General features: G+C 41.3%; 1 protein-coding gene across 3 annotated transcripts in view; it reads right to left on the bottom strand.

The window, feature by feature from the left end:
• The window catches only part of ADARB1 (adenosine deaminase RNA specific B1), a 159,949-nt gene that overhangs the window by 31,404 nt on the left and 102,462 nt on the right, over positions 1 to 26,083 (bottom strand). For all 3 annotated transcript variants that reach the window (XM_077272161.1, XM_077272163.1, XM_077272160.1), the window contains one exon: positions 16,695 to 16,721. In XM_077272161.1, the coding sequence (XP_077128276.1) occupies positions 16,695 to 16,704 (10 nt within the window). In that variant the 5' untranslated portion in view covers positions 16,705 to 16,721. The remainder of the gene's footprint in view (positions 1 to 16,694; positions 16,722 to 26,083) is intronic.

The following is a 26,083-nucleotide window of genomic DNA, read 5'->3' as shown; positions in this document are numbered from 1 at the left end:
CAGAGGTATCCACCAGGGTGTGAAGGAAGGGGAGAGTAAATAAGGCAGGTAAGGATGAGGAATTTTCCAAGCGTACAAACCATACAACTGTCGCACAATAAATTCCTCCAGCTCTCCAAACACCAGCTCCTCACTACTCCAGGTCTATCTAGCAAGTGCTATTTCAGACAAAGATCTGACCAGAAGGCCTAGCTGATATAGGAGAGAGGAGTGGCTAACCAAGCACAGCTGAAAGCAGGAATTTCCACATGGCCTATTAACCCCTGTCCTGCTGAAAGAAAACAGAACACTTAATACACAGGAGAAGTGCTTCTTCTCAGAGATGAAGCAGAACCATCAGACGCCGTGGTCTTCTGGTACTGCTCTGTCGCGGGAACTCCGTGACAAAAGAGTTGATTTTTGCCTCTTTTTTTTGTTTTTGTTTACGGTGTTCACTGAAGGGGTTAACTAGTGGGACAGTTTTATAGGTCGGGTCGTTACGGACGCAGCGATACTAAATGTGTACTTTTATTGTTTTTTTTTTATTTAGATAAAGAAATGTATTTATAGGACATATATATATATATATTTTTTTTTTTTTACAAAGAAATGTATTCATAGGAAATAAATATATATATATATATATATATATATATATATATATATATATATATATATATATATATATATATATATTTACACGTGAATATATATTTTTTTTACACTACAACATTGCCCCGGGGGGGGCGAGTTTTACGGACGTATGAGGGCAGAAAATACATCCGTAAAATATGCATAACACACGGCCCAATGATTCTCTATGTCCCAGCGTTTGTCACCATATTGCGCAAAAAAAATCGCCAATGAAAGTCTATGGGGGCGAGAAAAATACGGATTACACATGGACCAACAGTGTGACTTGCGAGAAATAAGCAGCGGTGTTCTATAGAAAAGCCGGTAATTCAATTGCCGGCTTTCCATTTCTCCTTCCCAAAACCGACAGGATATGAGACATGGTTTACATACAGTAAACCATCTCATATCCCTTTTTTTTTTTTGCATATTCCACCCTACTAATGTTACTAGTGTGTATGTGCAAAATGTGGGAGCTGTAGCTGGTAAAATAAAGGGTTAAATGGCGGAAAAAATTGGCGTGGGCTCCTGCGCAATTTTCTCCGCCAGAGCGGTAAAGCCAGTGACTGAGGGCAGATATTAATAGCCTAGAGAGGGTCCATGGTTATTGGCCCCCCCGTGGCTACAAACATCTGCCCCCAGCCACCCCAGAAAAGGCACATCTGGAAGATGCGCCTATTCTGGCACTTGGCCTCTCTCTTCCCATTCCCGTGTAGCGGTGGGATATGGGGTAATGAAGGTTTAATGCCACCTTGCTATTGTAAGGTGACATTAAGCCAGATTAATAATGGAGAGGCGTCAATTCTGACACCTATCCATTATTAATCCAATAGTACGAAATGGTTAATAAAACACACACATGTTATTACAAAGTCCTTTAATGAAATAAAGACACAGGGTGTTGTAATATTTTATTAGACTCTTAATCCAGCTGAAGACCCTCATTCTGTAACAAAGGAAAAATAAAACAACAACATCTCATACCTTCCGTCGCTCAGGTCAAGTCCCACGAAGTAAATCTATCTGAAGGGGTTAAATCATTTTACACCAAGGAGCTTTGCTAATGCAATTGTGCTCCTGTGTGTAAAACCCCGGGGAATGAATGAAATGCAGGGTGACCTGTAGTTACCTTGAGTTGCGGTGATGCGCCCTCTGCTGGATGTCCTCATGAACTGGAGCCTTGGAAAAGTTCCCACGCTCTAGTTCATATGAGCCCACGCCAATTTTTTCCGCCATTTAACCCTTTATTTTACAAGCTACAGCGCCCAAATTTTGCACATACACACTACTAACATTAGTAGTGTGGAATATGCAAAAAAATAAGGGATATGAGATGGTTTACTGTATGTAAACCATGTCTCATATCATGTCGGGTTTGTGAAGGAGAAATGAAAAGCCGGCAATTGAATTACCGGCTTTTCGCATATCTCGCGCTGAATTAAATATAAATACAATATATATATATATATATATATATATATATATATATATATATATATATATATATATATATATATATTACACACACATATATACATTATATATATATATATATATATATATATATATATATATATATATATATATATATATATATATATATACACACACATATATACATTATATATACATATATATACATACATACATACTGTATATATGTTTTAACGAACATTTGAGCACATAAATCCATTAGATGTCGGTTTTGCAAGCCTGCGAGAAAATATCGCAGTACGGATGCCATACGAATGCCATACGGAGGATGCCATGCGCAAAATACGCTGACACACCCTGCCTACGGATGACATACGGACCACTATTTTTGGAACATTTCTGCGTATTACGGCCGTAAAATACGAACCGTATTTTCATACGCTGAGTGTGACGCCGGCCTTATAGTGTAAGATCGCTGATCTGACACTTTGCTGTGCACTGTGTCAGATCAGCGATCTGACGTGCACAGCTCCAGGCTTCCCAGCGCCTGCTCTGAGCAGGCGCTGTGAAGCCACCTCCCTGCAGGACCTGGATGCAGCGGCCATTTTGGATCCGGGCCTGCTGCAGCAAGGAGGAGGTAAGAGATCCTCGGAGCAACGCGATCACATCGCGTTGCTCCGGGGGTCTCAGGGAAGCATGCAGGGAGCTCCCTCCCTGCGCGATGCTTGCCTATACCGCCGGAACACTGCGATCATGTTTGACCGCGTGACCGCTCCTGGCACATAGTGCCGAATGTCAGCTGCGATAGTCAGCTGACACCCGGCCGCGCTCCCCCATATGAGCGCGGCCGATCGCATATGATGTACTACCGTCGGTGGTCATACGGGCCCACCCCACCTCGACGTCTAATGTCAGAAAGGGGTTAACCACCAGGGGTATTTCAGCTTTTGAATTTTCGGTTTTTGCTCCCCTTCTTCCCAGGGCCATAACTTTTTTTATTTTCAGTGTGGACATATGAGGGTTTGCTTTTTGCGGGACAAGTTGCACTTTTGAACAACACCATTGGTTTTCACATACAGTGTACTGGAAAACGGGAAAAAATTCCACGTGCAGTGAAACTGCAAAAAAAAAGGGCAGTTCCAGAGGTTTTTTTTTAACAATGTTCATTAAATGATAAAACTGACCTGCCATTATGATTCCCCAAGTCATTACGAGTCCATGGACACCAAACATGTCTAGGTTCTTTTTTATTTAAGTGGTGAAAAAAAAAAAATCCAAAATTTGTTTTTAAAAAAATGGCGCCATTTTCTGAGACCTGTATCGTCTCCATTTTTTGTGAACTGGGGCTGGGTGAGGGCTTTTTATTTGTGCGCCGAGCTGATGTTTTTATTGATACCATTTTGGTGTAGGTATGATCTTTTGATCGCCCGTTATTGCATTTTATTGCTATGTAGTGGCGACCAAAAAACGTAATTTTGGCGTTTTTAATTTTTTTCTCGTTACGACGTATAGCGATCGGGTACATTCTTTTTTCATATTGATAGATTGGGCGATTTTGAACATGGCGATGCCAAATGTGTGCATATTTGATTTTTTTAATTGTTTTATTTTGAATGGGTTAAAAGGGGGATGATTTGAACTTTTATATTTTTTTATATATATTTTTAAAAATATCTTGGACCCATAGAAGTGCCACCTGTGCGTGAAACGGCCGTCATCCTTCCATCTCCCCTCGCACGCAGCTATGCTGCTTTGGATGTCCGTATGAATGGAAATAAAGGACTTTTTTTCACCACAGGAAACAGTGAGTGCTGCATTTCTATTTATTCATGTTTGCGGATCATACAGGGGTTTGTGTGAACCGCAAGTCACTTTCACAATGCAAGTCTATGGAGTCCTGTTCAGAGGCTCCATATATGCCTACAATAATGGTAGTAGCACCACTGCATACAGCGGTGCGTGAGCTGACAAAAGATAAGAGTGCTCATGTGACACAGAAGAGGACCAATGTGATACTGTAAAAAGGAGATAAGAATGTAAGCCTGCAAGGGCACGACCCTCTCTTTTCTGCACCAGTCTGTCATTGTTAGTTTGTACAACCCCTTCTCATGTACAACACCATGGAATCAATCAATGGTCATCTAAAATTAAATAATGATGGCAATTGGTAAGCTTTTTAATGCACCTACACTACAGCACATACATATTTAGAATGTATTGGGGGATAAAAAAAAATTTCGTATGAGTCTTCTTTAAGGATACTGCTCCCTTGGTTCTTTCCCTATGACTGCTCTTTCAGGGAGTCATTTGCTGGCTCTTACTCTTCACTTATTCTTACTATCAGGTTTAGTCCTTGATGTCCTTCTCTGTGCATAGCACCTACTGGACAAACCTTCACCAGATTTTGCTTTCATCACTAATCTATACACACAACTTTATATTCTCCTGACATCACCGATGCACTACGATAAAATACCAGCAATTGTCTGTTTGCTGTCTTTAATAAGTCCTCTCTTCAACTCATATTAAATCTTTCCTAATTTTAAAATCTTGCTTTTCCTCCCCCTACAAACCAACCTGCCTATTTCCATTTCTGTATGTAGTTCAACATAATTCCCAAGCAGCCTTGAGGTTACATATGACTTCAATCTTTCCCTCACTCCCTTGCTCATGTCACCTGCAACTCTAAAACAATTCCAAAATACAATTTTATAACCGTTGAAACTGCAAAAAACAGTCACTCTGATACATTCTGTTTTTGACTACTTCAGCTCTCTACTAATCTGTTTTCCTCTCACTAAACTAGCATCTCTCAAACCGATCATTAATGCAGTAAACTAGATCATATTACAGTCCAGCCATTATACTGAGGCCTCCACCCTGTGCCAGTTATTGCACTGGTTGCCCATTAGGTATGGAACACAGAAAACCTATCACACTTGCCAAAAAGCTCTCCACAGTGCTGCCCATCTAATGTCTTACAACCTTAGTTGTTTCCATTATACACTCTCTCGCTTACTTTTGACTAACAAATACTGCCCTGTGAAAGAGGCTGTGTTCACACATTTCATTTTTGAAAATAAGTGACAATACTTCTCCTTCCTTTTGCATACACGTCCCTAAAAAGCTACTCCAAAATCTGTCAGGTCCAGGATTTACCCTTAAGCCACATTACATGACAGAATTCTCCACCAGTATTTGTACAGCAAAGTGGATCCAAAACAATGGAATAGGTACAAAAACATCTTCAGGTCACATACACTAATGTAAAATAAAGTCATGTGAAAATGGATTGTGTGAATGCAGCCTAAAACTGGAGAAAGCCTGTCATTGAAAATCCCCAAAATAGGGGTCAAAATTTCAAGAGATCTTACTAAAATGTTTGGGATTAGTAGTATTCACAAAAAACCTACAAGTATGACCACACATGTACAAAAAGTAACAATTTTATTAGATAAAGACATAAAATATACCTACATGTAAGATAAAAAGTGGGTGATAATATTACAGATGAAAAGGAAGTATAGTGAAGCACCTTACATCCAAAAACAATAGGAAAGCATTATTCATTTTTTAACGATTACTTTAGTGATTAACCCCTTCATGACATGTGCCGTACTAGTACAGTGCATGTCGTGTCCCTCCCTTTTATATGGCCTCCGGCGCAGATCCGACATCCTTCCCGGCACATGTCAGCTGTTTTGAACAGCTGACATGTGCCTCTAACAGCCGCAGGTGAAATTGCAATTCACTCGCGGGTGTTAACTAGTTAAATGCCGCTGTCAATCTTTGACAGCGACATTCAATGTGATCATGCCCATCGGCGTCCACGTTACATGACCGCAGGTCAAAACCAGGGTCTGCAGCAGACCCCTGTAGTTGTCATTGCCGGATTGCTATGAGCACCGCCCAGTGGTCGGCGCTCATAGCAAGTGAGCATTTCTGCTACACAGGCGATCGCAGAGGCGATTGGATTATCGCAATTGCAATCTCTAGTCTCCCATGGAAACTGTTGAAGCAAGTGAAAAGTAAAAAAAATATTCAAAAAAATATTCAAAAAAATAAATTAAAAAGTTCAAATCACCCCCTCATTCAAAAAACATGTAATTAAAAAAAGTATTAAAAAAATACATATAGTGGGTATTGCAGCATTCAGAATCGCCCACTCTATCAAGATATGAAAAGAATTAATCCGATAGGTAAACGACGTAGTGGAAAAAAAAAGTAAAAACGCCAGAATTACCGTATATACTCGAGTATAGGCCAAGATTTTCAGCCCATTTTTGGGCTGAAAGTCCCCCTTCTCGGCTTATACTCGAGTCGTACCCAGGGGTCGGCAGGGGAGGGGGAGCTGTCTAATTATACTCACCTGCTCCTGGCGCGGTCCCTGCACTTCCCTGGTTCCCCGGCGCTGCAGCTTCTTCCTGTACTCAGCGGTCACATGGTACCTCTCATTACAGTAATGAATATGCGGCTCCACCTCCCATAGGGGTGGGGCCGCATATTCATTACTGTAATGAGCGGTAACGGTGACCGCTCAGTACAGGAAGAAGCTGCAGCGCTGGGAAGCAGGGACTGCACCGCGCCAGGAGCAGGTGAGTATAACGGGGAGAGGGAGCGCAGCGCTGTGCGACATTCACCTGCTCCCCATTCCAGGCGCCGCTCCGTCTTCAGCAGTGATGCTCAGGTCAGAGGGCACGGTGACGTGGTTAGTGCGCGCCCTCTGCCTGAACGTCAGTGCAGAAGACGCTGAAGATGGAGCGTTGCCCGGAACGAGGAAAGGTTAATAATGAAAGTGCCGGGGGCCTGAGCGACAGAGAGGGGAGTGTGATTTTTTTTTTATCGCAGCAACAGCAAATGGGGCAAGTGTCTGTATGGAGCATTTTATGGGGCCATAACGTTTGTGCAGCACTATATGAGGCAAGTGTCTGTATGAAGCATCTTATGGGGCCATAATAAACGTTTGTGCAGTACTATATGGGGCAAGTGTCTGTATGGGGCCATAATCAACGTTTGTGCAGTACTATATGGGGCAAGTGTCTGTATGGGGCCATAATCAATGTTTGTGTAGTACTATATGGGGCAAGTGTCTGTATGGAGCATCTTATGGGGCCATGATAAACGTTTGTGCAGTACTATTCCAAAGACATACTGATAGGGAATTTAGATTGTGAGCCCCAATGGGGACAGCGACCATAATGTGTGCAAACTGTAAAGCGCTGCGGAATATGTTAGCGCTATATAAAAATAAAGATTATTATTATTATATATGGGGCAAGTGTCTGTATGGAGCATCTTATGGGGCCATAATCAAGGTTTGTGCAGCACTATATGGGGCAAATATCTTTATGGAGCATCTTATGGGGCCATAATCAGCATTTTTGCAGTACTATATGGGGCAAGTGTCTGTATGGGGCCATAATCAATGTTTGTGCAGTACTATATGGGGCAAGTGTCTGTATGGGGCCATAATCAACGTTTGTGCAGTACTATATGGGGCAAGTGTCTGTATGGAGCATCTTATGAGGCCATTATTAACCTTTATGCAGGATTATATGGGGCATATTTTAATATGGAGCATCTTATGGGGCCATCAAACTTTATGGAGCATTATATGGGGCTCCTGATTCAATATGGATATTCAAAAACACTTAACCTACTGAAGTCTCAATTAATTCTACTTTTATTGGTATCTATTTTTACTTTTGACATTTACCGGTAGCTGCTGCATTTTCCACCCTAGGCTTATACTCGAGTCATTAAGCTTTCCCAGCTTTTGTGGCAAAATTAGGGGGGTCGGCTTATACTGAGTATATAAGGTACGTTTTTTTGGTCAGCACAACATTGCATTAAAATAACAGGTGAGCAAAAGATCGTATCCATACCAAAACGGTATAATTAAAAACGTCAGCTCGGCACACAAAGAATAAGCCCTCACCCAGCCTCAGATCACGAAAAATGACGCAATTTTTCTTTTCTTTTCTTTTTAAACAAACTTTGGATTTGTTTGGTTCACCATGTAAATAGAAAAGAGAACCTAGACATGTTTGTTATCTAGGAACTTGTAATGACCTGGAGAATCATAATAGCAGGTCAGTTTTAGCATTTGGTAAACATGGTAACAAAAATCCAAATAACAGTTGTGGAATTGCATTTTTTTTTGCAATTTCACCGCACTTGGAATTTTTTTTCCCGTTTTCCAGTACACGATATGGTAAAAGCAATGGTGTCGATCAAAAGTACAACTCGTCCCGCAAAAAACAAGCCCTCACATGGACATATTGACGGAAAAATAAAAAAAGTTATGGCTCAGGGAAGAAGGGGAGCAAAAAACAAACAGAAATGAAAAAGGGCTGCAGCATGAAGGAAAGTAATTAGAGTACCATTACAACATGTATAGAAGTTATAATTCAAGCAAAAATAGAGCTAGATTCAGAGAAAGATGGCTTTCCCAAATATGTAAGATGTGCAAAGTGCTAGTTAATAGGGATCAGTATTGGAAAACTTCTAAGATGTGATAATTGTGGGCTCTGAGTGATACAGAACCTAGTTACATCCGTATACATTTGTAAAAAAAAACAATTATCATATAATTGTTTTTTTTATTTTCAAATGTATACGGATGTAACAAGGGTCTGTATCTCTTAGAGCCCACAATTATCACATCTTAGAGGTTTTCCAATACTGATCCTTATTGACTAGCACTTTGCACAGCTTACATATTTGGTAAAGCCATCTTTCCCTGCCTCTAGCTCTATTTTTGCTAGAATTATATCTTCTATTCATTTTGTAATTGCACTCCAATTACAGTACTTTCCTTAATCATTGTAAAGTGATCGTGAAAAAATAATGACTGTACTATTTTCCTATTTTTTGGGGATGTAAGGTGCTTGGCTATAATTCCTTTTTATCTGTAATGCAATCACCCACTTTTTATCTTGCATGTATATTTTACAAGAAAAAAATGGCGAAGACCAGGGTCACGTTGCTACCACAGATAAGTCATACTGTGTCTCCTATGAGGATACAGATCACAACAGCCACCACATACAAGATCATTTGCAGAGGTTAAAACAGAACACTGATAAAGGTAGGGTGCCTCATTGCTATATGGCTTAGCATATCCCAGGAGGAATCTTTCCAGTCCGCTCTACATTCTTGTCCTTGACTACACACATCTATTGCCACTGGAATTCTGCTTCCATCTGCTCATGACATGAAAAGTATGAGCAGATCAGTATTTTCCACTTTAGTTAATCACTGACCTGTCAGCTGAATTGTCAGCCGTCCAATATGGAACTTAAAAATAATGGATTATTTGGACACGGGTCACAGGCTTAATACAGAACAGAAAATCTCCCATAGCAATCATGATCTTGACTCAATGCAGTCATAGTAAATATGTGCTGGCATTTTTCTCTTTTTTAATTTTTTGATTATCAAACATTTTATATATAATGTAGCGACATGTACAGAAATGCCATAATAAATACCGTATATTTACATAATTAGTTGTTACAATAAAATGGCACTGAGTAACAAAATTGTGTCGAGATGACAAGGTTTGTATCCTTGCCTTTTTAATTTCTATCTCACCGGATTGCTGCTAAAGCATAAAGCAGATTTCATATAAACAAAATGGGAAAAAATGTGGACTTATCCTGCGCTGCTGAATAACTGAAGATCCAAAATAGAAATAGACAATTGTGGTATTTCCTGAAGTCTCAGTACTTTGAAACGCGTTGAATAAAACCACATTTTGTTTAATATACCCGGATCTTCAGTTATTCAGCAGCGCAGAATAAGTCCACGTTTTTTTTCCCAATTTCTATTTACCTGGTGGCCGTTACTGGACCTGTGGATCTGCTGCAGCGAATATTTCCTATAAGGCTACGTTCACATTTGCGTTGTGCGCCGCAGCGTCGGCGCCGCAACGCACAACGCAAACAAAAACGCAGCAAAACGCATGCACAACGCTGCGTTTTGCGCCGCATGCGTTTTTTTTAATTGATTTTGGACGCAGCAAAAATGCAACTTGCTGCGTCCTCTGCGCCCGGACGCGTGCGCCGCAGTGACGCATGCGGCGCAAAACGCAAGTGCGACGCATGTCCATGCGCCCCCATGTTAAATATAGGGGCGCATGACGCATGCGGCGACGCTGCGGCGCAGACTGCAAATGTGAACGTAGACTAAGCTCAATTTATAACTCCATCTGGTGAGTACAATTTGATTGTATTAAACCGATTGTATCTTGGATAAAACCCTATTTGCGCTATTTTCTCCAGCAGCACCTACATTAAAGCAGATTTCATAACACACACAATAAAATTTTTAAACATGTGTTAGACCTGACGACATTGGTGGGCTTACCATGAAAATCCATGTCAGAATGGTTGTATAATCCGGATTATAATATAAGCATTTAAAGAATCCAACTGTAGCATGAAATGCATATATATCATAATAGTACAAAAAATCCTTGATTTAGTGCGAGTGTACCCATGTACTTAGAATTGATGCTGCTTTAAAGTCAAAGATGGCCACACCAAGCGTTGATTTGGATTTCTCTATTGTTCATTCACTTTGCGTTTTGATAATTAACACTATGCCGGCCTAAAACTTTTGCACAGAAGTATAGGTTTAGGGGCCGCAAGGGGGCTGTAGTGGTCAGGACCTACCATGGGTAAAGTAAGCAGCTGTTCATGTGCTGTGGCTTTTCACGTTATTGACATACAGGTACACCCCACTAGCATCTATACTGTCCTTCACTTGGTGTCACCTATATGCATTTGTAATAGTTATTCACCCAGCTTCCCCAGGTTCTATTGCCTACCATCATGTCTCCTCCATTTGTGTCTATGTTTATACGCATCATGTTTAGTCTGATTTTAATGTGAGTTTTCATAATAAATATTATATCGTATATCTTTTGGTGGTTTGTTGCTACGCCGTTCAGTTTCTAGTTTTGATAATATATTCGGAATACTCCACTGTTGCACCGCTATTCTGGTTTCACTTTAAGAGCTTGGACATTAATATGCTCTCAGCCCCAATGCATATATCATTGCCTTTTGATTACTGTTTTGGTTATTAAGAAGTATAGGTTTGTGGAAAAAAGATTCTATAAGGCCTTACTCAGATGCAGTTTTTTGTAAATATGAGAAAAAAAATAAATCACTTTTTGTCAGTGTGCTAGGGACAATATTCATGCATTTTTTGATCCATGTGTCTGTTTTTACCATCAGTCTTTTGGGGGCGAAGTGAAGTTAGAAACTACTGCCCTCAGATTAAATAGAATTGGACAATAATTCGTTGACTACAAACCAACCACCTACAAGTATACTTGTGAGACATATTTTGTAGAATTCAGAATAACAAATAATTTAGATCCTTACATCAATAATTCCCAATCTTACAACAATGGTACCACTTTTGGGAGAGCACTTGCTTTTATTTGTACGTCAAAAAATGTTCATGAAATTGGTTGACTGCTTATCCTTCCCCCATGACAAACATTTAAAAGGATGAACTCTATGTTATACCTCTTAGCCCTGGGGAGCCCCTGACCAGATTCTAAAGAAATCCAGAGTTGGCGGGATCAACCACCATATACATTCCTAACAGCTTCACATATTTTCCTTGTAAGTCTTCTTTTTCTTGTTTTTTCTTACTGACAAGTGAGGATTGCATAAAACTTTACTTCCTCTGACACTGCTCTTTATGACGGGAGGATTATGCTCAGGAATTTAAATCCTGTTGCTTGGAGGAATGTAAATTTACTGAATTTAGACGTGTTACATAAAAGCTACACAACGTTTTACAATTTCTTCTTAAGGCATCCTGGCAATTCGTCTGTGGCTGTATAGGAACCTTTTTGGAGGACAACTGCAGGTTCATAACCAGAAAGATCTAGAATGTGATTTCAGTTTTTAATATTAGGCTATGTTCACACGTACTGTAGTTATTAGTTTTTTGGATGCATTTTGACAAGACGAAAATGAAAATAAAATGATTGAAGTACAGTTTGGATATTTTTTTCTTTTTCATGACTATGTAATCATTATAACAAGTAAATGATCCTAAGCAGTGAAAGTGAAATAAATATCAAAAGAGGTATGCAAATCATGCTGAAGTGTTAATGAAAATTTGAGGGGGGCGGTAAGGCTAAAGGCTGAGTCACACATAACGATATCGTTAACGATATCGTTGCAACGTCACGTGTGACGCCGATCCAGCGATGTGTTCACTTGTAACCAGGGTAAATATCGGGTTACTAAGCGCAGGGCCGCGCTTAGTAACCCGATATTTACCCTGGTTACCATTGTAAAAGTAAAAAAAAAAAAACAGTACATACTCACATTCGGATGTCTGTCACGTCCTCCGGCGTCCACAGGGTTAAAACTGCTTTCGGCAGGAGCGCTGCTAATATGCACGCGCTGCTGCCGAGAGCTTCCCTGCACTGACTGTGTCAGCGCCGGCCGTAAAGCAGAGCACAGCGGTGACGTCACCGCTGTTACTGCCGGCGCTGAGACAGTCAGTGCAGGGAAGCTCTCGGCAGCAGCGCGTGCATTAGCAGCGCTCTTGCCGAAAGCAGTTTTAACCCTGTGGACGCCGGCGGGGGACGTGACAGACATCAGAATGTGAGTATGTAGTGTTTTTTTTAAACTTTTACAATGGTAACCAGGGTAAATATCAGGTTACTAAGCGCGGCCCTGCACTTAGTAACCCGATGTTTACCCTGGTTACCCGGGTGCTGCAGGGGGACTTCGGCATCGTTGAAGACAGTTTCAACGATGCCGAAGTCGTTCCCCTGATCGTTGGTCGCTGGAGAGCTCTGTCTGTGTGACAGCTCCCCAGCGACCACACAACGACTTACCAACGATCACGGCCAGGTCGTATCGCTGGTCGTGATCGTTGGTAAGTTGTTTAGTGTAACTCCAGCTTAAGAAACAGATGAAAGGGGTTAGGCAAAGTCATATCCACATCTACTCATGTAGTGTTATGAATTGTGACTAAAGGTACCGTCACACTCAGCGATGCTGCAGCGATATAGACAATGAGCCGATCGCTGCAGCGTCGCTGTTTAGGTCGCTGTAGAGACTTCAAACACAGCAGCTCCAGAACGATGCAGGAGCGATCCTGTGACGTAACGGTAACTCACTTATCGTTCTCACAGGTCGTTAGCTCCATGTAAAACATTGCTGACATCGTTGCTTTTGCTGTCAAACACAACGACACACACCGATCTGACAACCAAATAAAGTTCTGGACTTCTAGCTCCGACCAGCGATATCACAGCGGGATCCAGATCGCTGCTGCGTGTCAAACACAACGAGATCGCTATCCAGGACGCTGCAACGTCACGGATCGTTGTCGTTCTCGTTGTAAAGTTGCTGAGTGTGAAGGTACCTTAAGAAAGCCAAGATGAGAACAAAGGGCCTTCCTTAAAGGATGACTAAGAGCCACATTCCAGAATAATGGTCCCAGCCGCCATGACCCTCGTTCATATGAGCCTTCATGCCTTCTGAACAATAAATCCAGTGATCATTCCCAGTAGAGAGCGCTATGGATGATTCCCAGTGTCAAGTACAGTTCAAGCAGCAGTGAGGAAAAAAATCTTAGCAATCCTCTTTATAGTAGTGAAAGGAATGCAGAGTTTGGGTAGATGGGACCAAAGGAATGCCCATCACTTGGCAGTAAATATCGAAAATTGCATGCCAAAATGACAGCAAAAAAGGGCAGGACCACAAAATATGACCCCACAGCACCAATTCCTGCTTCACAGGGTGAAAGTTACCAGGAAAATGCAATTTTTTTTTATTTTTTTTAAAGTTTGATCAAAAAATGTAGCCGGCACAAATGTTTGCATGTTTTGCGCCATTGATTAACAGATAACAACTGGACATGTGAACTGAGCCTAATAAACTTTCCATCAGTTTATTCACCTGGATTCATTCACCTGCTATTGCCTATAAATGACCTTGCACTAATTCTTCTTGGCTACAATAGCTTTAAGTATCTAAGGCACCTACGGTGGGCTGTTACATTCTTCCTACATATAAATCACCAAATGTTATACCACAACCATATTCCTAGATCAAGTAGCCAATTTACACTTCTACTGGATTCAGAAGCGGTTTGCAGGCACACAAGGGGCCCTCGGTACATCATTCCTTCAGGCTCAGTTCTAAATGGCTTGTTGCGCATTCTCATCTTCCATTCTGACTAGTGAGGCTGAGAAAATGATGCTATGCTTCTTTTTAACTGCTGAGGCATGAGTTTCTATTTTCATTATCTCAGCAATTTTTCAACAGGTTGATAAATGTAGATTTTAAGCAGCTAAGCACCACAATTTTACATTGGCAGTAGATTTAAAAAGATGATCGTTCATTCGATACATGGAAAACAGATTTAGTGTGATACTTGTTGTGTAGACACAATGCAAATGCTCCCAGCATCATTACATGGGTTACTTCAAGTTAAGAGAAAAAAAAGTTTAGAAAGAAAAATAAATCTTTAATCACCAGCTTTAAGGTACATATGCCAGTCAGTTACAGATCTAGCAAAGGTTAACTTGACTTATAACAGCGCTGGGATATTACGGAAGAAAAAAAAAGTATACTTAAAAGGGTGGTCCAGTTATGAGATGAGAGTTTGCAGACCTCTGAAACCTTACAGTGCTAGCACCGGCAGCGATGGCGTGCAGTCATGTATGTGATTTGCATACTTCCAGTCACATCCCAACTAGACGTGCAGCCTCGCTGAATACAAGTGAACGGAGCACGGCCAAAAACATCTAGTTGGCATGTGACAGCATGTATGCAAATTCACAAACTTGTTGACAAACAGCTATCGCCATAAGCAAGGGAGAATCCTTACAAACTGTTTGCACACTGTCAGGATTCAGAAGTTGTCAGTCAGAATTACTGCAGACTTTCATAACAAAGGTGGACAACTCCCTTCACTTACCTTACTACTTTTATGTGAAAATAAACGTCTAACATTTATCAAGATGGTGTGGTGAGAGTCATGATAACCTTTGTTACATCTGCACTTCTATTTAAAGGGTTATTCCCATCTCTAAGATAATATCTCATTATGTAATAATATTAGCAAATACCTCCAATTAGAAATGTAGCATAGTTTTTCTGATTCGCTATGTCTCTTTTCTCATGCGCAAATATATAGTGACAGTTGGTTAGCTATTTGCTAGTGGTCATAAGTATGGATACCTAAGGTCCTTCAATGCCTGCACATGAGAAAAGAGACATAGCGAATCAGAAAAACTACACTACATTTCTAAATTAGGGGTATTTGCTATAATTACACCTACTACATACTGGGATAGGATCTTGGAGATGGGAAAACTCCTTTAAATGGAGGATAGCATTGACACAGCCCAAATCAGTCAGGGGGTCCAGCTATATCTAATCCAATGTGCATGTCCTGCTAGCTATGAGGACTCCATGTAACATTTTGTGTGTGCCATGAAAAAGTTATAAGTTCCTCGCAAAACATTTTTTGGCAAGAAGTATGTTAAATAGAGCCTGTCACACTGAACATGCTGTTCTGCCAGCCTCTACCTACAGCGCAGAAGGAGCTGAGCAGAGACATATAATATTGTGGGAATGTTACTTGTGCTCTAGTGACAGAAAACTCCGCTCGTTCTGGGCTGAGCGGTCCAGTGAAAGGTTTATACATAAGGCTACGTTCACATTTGCGTTGTGCGCCGCAGCGTCGGCGCCGCAACGCACAACGCAAACAAAAACGCAGCAAAACGCATGCACAACGCTGCGTTTTGCGCCGCATGCGTCCTTTTTTTGATTGATTTTGGACGCAGCAAAAATGCAACTTGCTGCGTCCAATGCGCCCGGACGCGGGCGCCGCAGGGACGCATGCGGCGCAAAACGCAAGTGCGACGCATGTCCATGCGCCCCCATGTTAAATATAGGGGCGCATGATGCATGCGGCGACGCTGCGGCGCCGACCGCAAATGTGAACGTAGCCTAATATATACTCACACACATCTGCTGAAATAAGTTCACACTGCACTCAAAATGTGGCAGGATCCCTCAAAGCTTATGTGAAGAAACAAGAGGAGAGAAAGAAAAAATGGAAGGGTACCTGGATTCATCTCCTTCAATAGAAGTAAAAAGTGATAAAAGCATGAGCCTTTTTTGTCTAGTTTGTGTTTTTCATTTATACATTATTATACTTTCTTAAATTCTATTTTACATATGTTCATCTATTTGTCTTTTTCTATGCTCAGCATTGCGAAAGTGGTTTGTGGGTGCTATTTTTCCCACAGAGTAAACTACTGCAACCTTTTAAAAAGTTGCAATTTTTCAAGCAAAAATACTCCATCACCATCCACAATTGATTTAGTGTGCAACAGATTTTTTTAAGCAAGTTTTGCAACGTTTAGCAAAAAATGTCTCAAAACAGAATGAAAAAATAAAGAGCATTTTTTTTACTTTGCTAAAAAAAATGTATGGACCTATTGGGCCATTTTGAAGAATTTGTTGCAAAAAGAAATATAAAAAAAACAATATCACAACACAGAAAAGAAACAAAAAAAAGAATGGCCAGTGATGAATCAGGCTTAGTGGGCTTCTCTTGTTCTCCCCAAAAAAATCATATGTTCATACCTTCAGTCATTGCTTTTGTGATGATGCCTAGAAAAACAAAAGAGAAAACAATTATGACACAATTGGTCGATTACACTTAGAATTAATGTTTGCTGTATGAGAAGGCCGCTACAATGTTTGACAATGTTCGTCTAACACTTCTATTAATAGGGCTGTCAGTCATTTGTGTAATTATATGAATAATTGTACTTATAATTTAAGAGTAAGACCACGCCATCTGTCTGCATGTACCCGAAGCTCTGCTCACTTTGATGTCAAATAGTTGCATGATTTGCTTTAGAAATCTTGCAGACATTGGGCATGACAGCAATTGCGAGTATCCGGACGTAGATTTTGGCATCCCCTAAGAGTAGGTGCCAGACAGTGCGGCAGTGGTCACAAATCTGATCTGCTGCTTTGCCCACCTATGGGTGGGCCAATTGCCACACAATTCTGAAGCATAATTGTGTCATTGTGATATGCAAAGCTTTGGACGATGTGGCCAACACATTCCTGGAAGTGATAATACGGCCCCCCACAGATCCCTGTTCTCAACACAATCTCTGTAGGATTACATTTAGAGACAGAAGGATTTTGCACAATATATCTACAGATCTGTGGTTGGTTTTCCAAGATATTTGGAACAATCTCCCTGCAGAATTTGTTTAAAAATTATGTACAGGTGTACCTAGAAGAATTGATGTTGTTTTGAAAGTAAAGCGAAGGCACACCTAATACTGATCCAATGTACATTTATTTTTTGTTTATTATACTTTCCGTTTCATTATTTGATAAGAATAAACTATTCAAACTTCTATTTTTTAAAGCAATATGACTTTAGCGCAATTTTCCATAGCACTGTATACAGGGCTATGGAGTTGGTAAGCCAAACCTCTGACTCAGACTCCTCAATTTCCCTGAAACACTCCACAGCACTGGTCACTACTGAGCCTGTACATAAAGTGCAGCACAGATTAATCTCAACTAAAAGCCCAGATCCTTAGATTAGGAACAGAACAGACATTTAGGCTAAGTGCACACGTCGAGTAAATCAGCACCATTTCTGCAGCTCTTGGCAGGAAAAAAGTAGCAGGAAAAAAAAAAAAAAACATGCGTTCCGTGCATTTTTGGCTGAAGTCAATGGTGAAAACCGCAGATCAAAAATGCACAGAGAATGGACATGCTGTAGATTATTTTCTGCACCAAATCTGCACATCTAAAATAAACAATGTGTGCATGACACTTCAGGCTACGTGCACACGTTGTGGAAATTCCTGCAGATTTTTCCGGACTGATTTAGGTAAATCCGCAGGTAAACCGCACTGCGGATTACCTGCGGAATTACCACGTGTTTTTTTTGCGATTTTTGTGCGGATTCCACCTGCGGTTTTACACCTGCGGATTCCTATTATGGAGCAGGTGTAAACCACTGCGGAATCCGCACAATGAATGAACATGCTGCGAAATAAACAATGCTGCATTTCCGCGCTGTTTTTTCAGCAGCATGTGCACAGCGGATTTTGTTTTCCATAGGTTTACATTGTACTGTAAACTCATGGAAACCGGCTGCGAATCCGCAGCGTCAAAACTGAAGCGGATCCACAGCAAAATCCGCAACGTGTGCACATACCCTCAGGTTTCTCATACCCTGAAGCAATCCTTATGCCAGCAAAGTGAAAGTTCACACTAGGCGTTTTTTCAGGGTTTTGTTTTCTGCAGCAAAACCTGACCTCTTGGCAGGAAATAAGCTGCAGAAAAAAAGCATGTCTTCCTTGTTTTTTCTTGCTTTTTTTGTGGTGGTTTTGCCATTCTAGCTTTTTGTCTCTTGTGCATGACTATAAAGCTTAGTGTTGCAAAAAGTCCCCTTCCATAGAATAAGGTTTTGGCACAAAAAAAACAGCAAAACATGAGATACCTGTGTTTTTGGTACATTTTTTTTTTTCATCACCCATTCAACTGAATGGGTAAAAAAAGCTGAAAAAACGCTCTATGTCCAAAAAAACATGCAAAGCACAAAATACCGATGACAAAAAAATATCAACGTCTGTGTATGAGATTCATGAAATCTCATAGGCTTTGCTGGTACTGTAAAATGCAGTTGACAATTAGCATAAAAAAATGCAGCAAAAACTCCTAGTGTAAACTTAGCCTAAATCTGCAAGGAAAGACGCACCAAATCTGCAATGTGTGCACACAGCCTTATAGTACATTTCATAACTTTCCCAAATTCTTAAGAAAAAATGTAAAGCACATACAGCTTTGAACTTCTGTACCAAATTTATTACACATTTTAGGAGTCAGAGTCGGCCCATTTAATACTGACAAAATGGACACCGACTCCACAGCCTTGGTTGTAGAATTTTTTTTAGAGCTTCCAAGTCTTCTAATATCAGTAACAGAATTAAAATATATAGGCCGAAGAGAATAACATGAATACAATGGAAGAGAGAATATCACTTAGGAACAACTGCAAGCAATATTCAAAGTAGAAGCATATTCTATAAAGTGACAGGCTTGATTAGCAGCCAGTTGCCATCATGTTAAAATGCAGATGAGAATAATAGCAGTGCCCGATATCACGCCTGGCTAAACTTCTCTGTAATGAATACATTTTTCAAGACTATTCCAATGTGGAATAAAATGGCAACATCGTCAAGGCTACCTTACCCTGCAAAATGTGAATGATTCATTGTACGAATCTTATGAGATCTACGACCACAGTTGTGTTTCAGGGACAGGCTGGAAGTTTTATGGGCTCATAGGGTCATGGAAATGAAAAAGAAAAAAAAAAGAATTACAATCTGGAAATGCCGACTATGAAAGTCCATGGTTAAAGTTAATTCACCGCTCAGTTTTAAATGAACTGTTGAGAAACTTTATTCCATCAAATGAAGCACAAAATTCACAGTATCTCTAGTGACTACATCACACAGGCTGTACACAGCTCCACATCGGGATTTTACAATACAAAGAATTAAAGGGAACCTGTCAGCAGGATTGTGCACAGTAACCTACACAGTGTCAGGTCGGCGCCGTTATACTGATTACAATGATACCTTGGGTTGATTAAATCCATCTTGTGGTTGTTGTGTAATCTTCATTTTCAATTTTGGAGGTAATGATATGCTCGTGCTCGGGGGCGGTCTGTGGGGGTCTTCATGTAGTGCTCTGATTAGGCATTCATAATGCAGACTGCTGACAGGTCACTGATCCCTCACTGTCCTGCCCCCAAGTTAACATAATGAATATTATATATACCCGAGTGTAAGCTGAGCTTTTCTGCACTTTTTTTGTGCTGAAAAAAAAGCCCCTTCGGCTTATACCTGAGTGAGGGTACCAGAGGATGGAGGGGCAGCGGCAGAGCAATGGGTCACAGGGAGCAGGAGCTGGCTGCTGCAGCTAAAGCCTGTGCCCGCTGCTAAAGAAAAATGAATATTCACTGCACTGGCAGTGAATATTTCTCTGTAATAGCGGGCACAGTAGTCGCAGCCGCCGACTTCCTGCAGCTGCCAGGCGGTCACATGTGCCCACTACTTAAGAGAAATAAACATTCACTTCTCTCCACTCCCATGGGAAAAGACAGAAGTGAATATTAATTTCTCTTAAGTAACAGGAACATGTGACCGCCCAATGGCTGCGGGTGACACTGTGAGCGCTACTTAAAAGCAATGCATACTCATTGCCCTCCACTTACATAGTACCGGCATAAAGAGCAGCGAGTATTCCGGCAGCTTTGCTCTTCTTGTAAGCTGCTGGCACCGAAACAAGACGCTGCGAGGGAGCGCAGGAAGGTAAGTAGGATGCTCTTTTTTTTTTTTTAAAATGTTTTATTTATGGGGGACATGGAAACAAGGATATGGATAAGGAGCCATGCATACAAGGATAGGGATGAGGAGCCATGCATACAAGGATAGGGATGAGGAGCCATGCATACAAGGATAGGGATGAGGAGCCATGCATACCAGGACCGGGAATGAGGAGCCATGCATACCAGGATGGGAATGAGGAGCCATGAATACAAGGCTAGGGATGAGTAGCCATGCATACAAGGATAGGCATGAGCAGGGCATACATACCAGGATGGGAATGAGGAGTCATGCACATCAGGATGGGGATGAGGAGCCATGCATACCAGGATAGAGATGAAAAGCCATACATATAAAGATAGGGATGAGGAGCCATGCATACAAGGCTAGGGATGAGTAGCCATGCATACAAGGATAGGGATGAGCAAGGTATACATACCAGGATGAGGATGAGGAGCTATGCATACCAGGATGGGGATGAGGAGCCAAGCATACCAGGATGGGGATGAGGAGCCAAGCATACCAGGATGGGGATGAGGAGCCCTGTATACCAGGATGGGGATGAGGAGCCATGTATACCCGGATGGGGATCAGGAGCCATGCATTCCAGGATGGGGATGAGGAGCCATGCATACCAGGATGGGGATGAAGAGCCATGTATACCAGGATGGGGATGAGGAGCCATGCATACCAGGATGGGGATGAGGAGCCATGAATACCAGGATGGGGACGAGGAGCCGTGCATACCAGGATGGGGATGAAGAGCCATGTATACCAGGATGGGGATGAGGAGCCATGCATACCAGGATGGGGATGAGGAGCCATGTATACCAGGATGGGGATGAGGGGACAAAGCATACATGGCTTATATTCGAGTCAATACGTTTTCCCAGTTTTTGTGCTAAAATTAGGTGCCTCGGCTTATACACGAGTACATACTAAAAAAAAAAAAAAAAAAAAAAAACTTTCTGCAAGCAGGTGCCGGCTGCAGCATAATCACATGTGTAAAGTGCATATAATTATTATGGCTGAGGTTATCCTGCTAATTTTTTTTTTTTTAATCCACCTGAAAATGAAGCCCGCGCAGTAGTAGCTATCGGTGTATATAGAGGTGATCCGATATAGCTGCTACTGCACAGGCGGCGCCATCTTGGAGGAGGGATTTTTTTTTCTTCTCTAGCAAGATGGCGCCGCAGTAGCAGCTATCGGATCACCTCTATATTCACAGACAGCAGCTACTGCGCTGGTGCGGCAGGTGCTTTTTTTTTTTTTTTTTTTTTTTAAATATCAGTGATAACCTCAAGCATAATTATATGCACATTACACATGCGATTATGCTGCAGTGCAGGTGCCACAGCTGGTGACTGCCTGCAGATTTTTTTTTTTTTTTTTTTTTTTTTATTAGTATGTATAAATAATATTAATTATGTAAACTAGGAGGGATGTCACTGAGGGATCAGTTACCTGTCAGAAGCCATAAAGGTAAATACAGTTAGGTCCATATATATTTGGACAGAGACAACATTTTTCTTATTTTGGTTATAGACATTACCACAATGAATTTTAAACAAAACATATCAGATGCAGTTGAAGTTCAGACTTTCAGCTTTCATTTAAGGGTATCCACATTAAAATTGGATGAAGGGTTTAGAAGTTTCAGCTTCTTAACATGTGCCACCCTGTTTTTAAAGGGACCAAAAGTAATTGGACAGATTCAATAATTTTAAATAAAATGTTTATTTTTAGTGCTTGGTTGAAAACCCTTTGTTGGCAATGACTGCCTGAAGTCTTGAACTCATGGACATCACCAGACGTTGTGTTTCCTCCTTTTTGATGCTCTGCCAGGCCTTCACTGCGGTGGTTTTCAGTTGATGTTTGTTTGTGGGCCTTTCCGTCTGAAGTTTAGTCTATAACAAGTGAAATGCATGCTCAATTGGGTTGAGATCAGGTGACTGACTTGGCCATTCAGGAATATTCCACTTCTTAGCTTTAATAAACTCCTGGGTTGCTTTGGCTTTATGTTTTGGGTCATTGTCCATCTGTAGTATGAAACGATGACCAATCGGTTTGGCTGCATTTGGCTGGATCTGAGCACACAGTATGGCTCTGAATACCTCAAAATTCATTTGATTTGGCTGCTTCTGTCCTGTGTCACATCATCAATAAACACTAGTGACCCAGTGCCACTGGCAGCCATGCATGCCCAAGCCATCACACTGCCTCCGCCGGGTTTTACAGATGATGTGATATGCTTTGGATCATGAGCTGTACCCCGCCTTTGCCATGCTTTTCTCTTTCCATCATTCTGGTAGAGGTTGATCATGGTTTCATCTGTCCAAAAAATGTTCTTCCAGAACTGTGCCGGCTTTTTTAGATGTTTTTTAGCAAAGTCCAGTCTAGCCTTTTTATTCTTGATGCTTATGAGTGGCTTGCACAGTGCAGTGAACCCTCTGTATTTACTTTCATGCAGCCTTCTCTTTATGGTAGATTTGGATATTGATACGCCGACCTCCGGGAGAGTGTTGGTCACTGTTGTGTAGGGGTTTCTCTTCACCATGGAGATTATTCTGCGATCATCAACCACTGTTGTCTTCCGTGGGCACCCAGGTCTTTTTGCATTGATGAGTTCACCAGTGCTTTCTTTCTTTCTCAGGATGTACCAAACTGTAGATTTTGCCACTCCTAATACTGTAGCAATTTCTCGGATGGGTTTTTTCTGTTTTCGCAGCTTAAGGATGGCTTGTTTCACCTGCATGGAGAGCTCCTTTGACCGCATGTTTACTTCACAGCAAAACCTTCCAAATGCAAGCACCACACCTCAGATCAACTCCAGGCCTTTTATCTGCTTAATTGAGAATGATATAACGAAGGGATTGCCCACACGTGTCCATGAAATAGCCTTGGAGTCAATTGTCCAATAACTTTTGGTCTCTTTAAAAACAGGGTGGCACATGTTAAGGATCTGAAACTCCTAAACCCTTCATCCAATTTTAATGTGGATACTCTCAAATGAAAGCTGAAAGTCTGAACTTCAACTGCATCTGAATTGTTTTGTTTAAAATTAATTGTGGTAATGTCTATAACCAAAATAAGAAAAATGTTGTCTCTGTCCAAATATATATGGACCTAACTGTACCTAAGCAGAACACCACATGAAGACCCCCACAGGCTGCTCCGGTGTACGAGCATATCTAACTCAAAACCGAAAATAAAGATCAGACGACAACAACTACAGGATGGATTTCATCAACCAAGGTAACATCTTAATCAGTATAATGGTGCCGACCTGACACTGTCTGTAGGTTACTCAGCACAATACTGCTGACAGGTGTTCCCTTTTCAGTAGAAGATACTCAAAAAGCATCCAGCACAGCCCACATCACACCTCTGGTGTCTGACACTGTATCACTAAAGCTGGGATGTTTAACTGTTTGTCATCTGACAGCCACATGGTCAGACTGAACCAATCCCAAGGACAGCAATAAAACTTAAAGAGAATCTGTCAGCAGGTGTTTGCTATGTAATCTAAAAACTGACTGTCACAACTGCTGCACCCAGTAATCTGATACTTGTTGGATTCAAGGTCTCCGACTACATTAGGCTGCTCCCAGATGAGGTAGTAAAAACCTGCTGACAGATTCCCTTTAAAAGGGAATCTGGTCACAAGGTTTTACCAATATAAAGATCCTTATTCCAGTGATTTGTCACTTACCGGGCTGCTTGCTGTACTTTCAATAAAAATCACCTTTATCACTAGATCATCAGCAGATCATCACCAGGGGAATAGTAAACCTGCTGCCATGTAGTCCTCCATATTCATGGACTTTGTATAACCTCACTCCCACAACTGATTGTACACTGTGCATAGGCAGAAAGCAGCCAAAGAAAACTGTCAATTGTCTGGATAGAGAGTTATACAGAGCTCAGCATTCAGAGAACTGGTAAATCTGTAGCTATTACAGACACAAAAAAAACAAAATGCAGTCCAGTAAATGACAACTCTGGATTCAGATTCTCTGTAACTACATCAAGCTGCTCCCACATGGGGTAGCAAAACCGGGTATCAGCGGTATGGCCATCTGTGATATTTATGGCATCGTGAAAGTCGATACCATAAATGATAGGAGTCTTGGAAGTAGAATTAAAACATTCTACTTGGACTAATAACTTGGGATGATCAACAAGCCCTTCTCCCTTGTTTGCATTCCAGAAAGAAAGACCATGCACAGGTCTGCCTCCACTCCAGTATATAGGAACTGTGAAAACAAAACTATTTCTTTACTACAAGCACTTAACCCCTTTCTGTCATTGGACGTACTATTCCGTCCATGTGGGGTGGGCCCTACTTCCCAAGGACGGAATAGTACGTCCAGCGCGATTGGCAGCGCTCACGGGGGGAGCGTGGCCGATCGCGGGCAGGTGTCAGCTGCCTATCGCAGCTGACATCTGACGCTATGTGCCAGGAGCGGTCACGGACCGCCCCCGGCACATTAACCCCCGGCACACCGCGATCAAACATGATCGCAGTGTGCCGGCGGTATAGGGAAGCATCGCGCAGGTAGGGGGCTCCCTTCGGGCTTCCCTGAGACCCCCGCAGCAGCGCGATGTGATCGCGTTGCTCCGAGGGTCTCCTACCTCCTTCCTCGCTGCAGGTCCCGGATCCAAGATGGCTGCGGCATCCGGGTCCTGCAGGGAGGGAGGTGGCTTACCGAGTGCCTGCTCAGAGCAGGCGCTGGTAAGCCTTGCTGTGCAAACTGTCAGATCACCGATCTGTGATGTCCCCCCCTGGGACAAAGTAAAAAAGTTAAAAAAAAATGTCCACATGTGTAAAAAAAAATAAAAAAAAAATCCTAAATAAAGAAAAAAAAAATATATTATTCCCATAAATACATTTCTTTATCTAAATAAAAAAAAAAAACAATAAAAGTACACACATTTAGTATCGCCGTGTCCGTAACGACCCAACCTATAAAACTGTCCCACTAGTTAACCCCTTCAGTAAACACCGTAAGGGAAAAAAAAAAAAACGAGGCAAAAAACAACGCTTTATTATCATACCGCCGAATAAAAAGTGGAATAAAACGCGATCAAAAAGACAGATATCAATAACCATGGTACCGCTGAAAGCGTCATTTTGTCCCGCAAAAAAAGAGCCGCCATACAGCGTCATTAGCAAAAAAATAAAAAAGTTATAGTCCTCAGAATAAAGCGATGCCAAAATAATTATTTTTTCTATAAAATAGTTTTTATCGTATAAAAGCGCCAAAACATTAAAAAATGATATAAATGAGATATCACTGTAATCGTACTGACCCGAAGAATAAAACTGCTTTATCAATTTTACCAAACGCGGAACGGTATAAACGCCTCCCCCAAAAGAAATTCACGAATAGCTGGTTTTTGGTCATTCTGCCTCACAAAAATCGGAATAAAAAGCGATCAAAAAATGTCACGTGCCCGAAAATGTTACCAATAAAAACGTCAACTCGTCCCGCAAAAAACAAGACCTCACATGACTCTGTGGTCTCAAATATGGAAAAATTATAGCTCTCAAAATGTGGTAATGCAAAAAATATTTTTTGCAATAAAAAGCGTCTTTCAGTG

Source organism: Ranitomeya variabilis, chromosome 7 (assembly GCF_051348905.1).
Source record: "Ranitomeya variabilis isolate aRanVar5 chromosome 7, aRanVar5.hap1, whole genome shotgun sequence".
Lineage (NCBI taxonomy): Eukaryota > Metazoa > Chordata > Amphibia > Anura > Dendrobatidae > Ranitomeya > Ranitomeya variabilis.
This window is presented reverse-complemented; position numbering and strand designations above follow the sequence as displayed.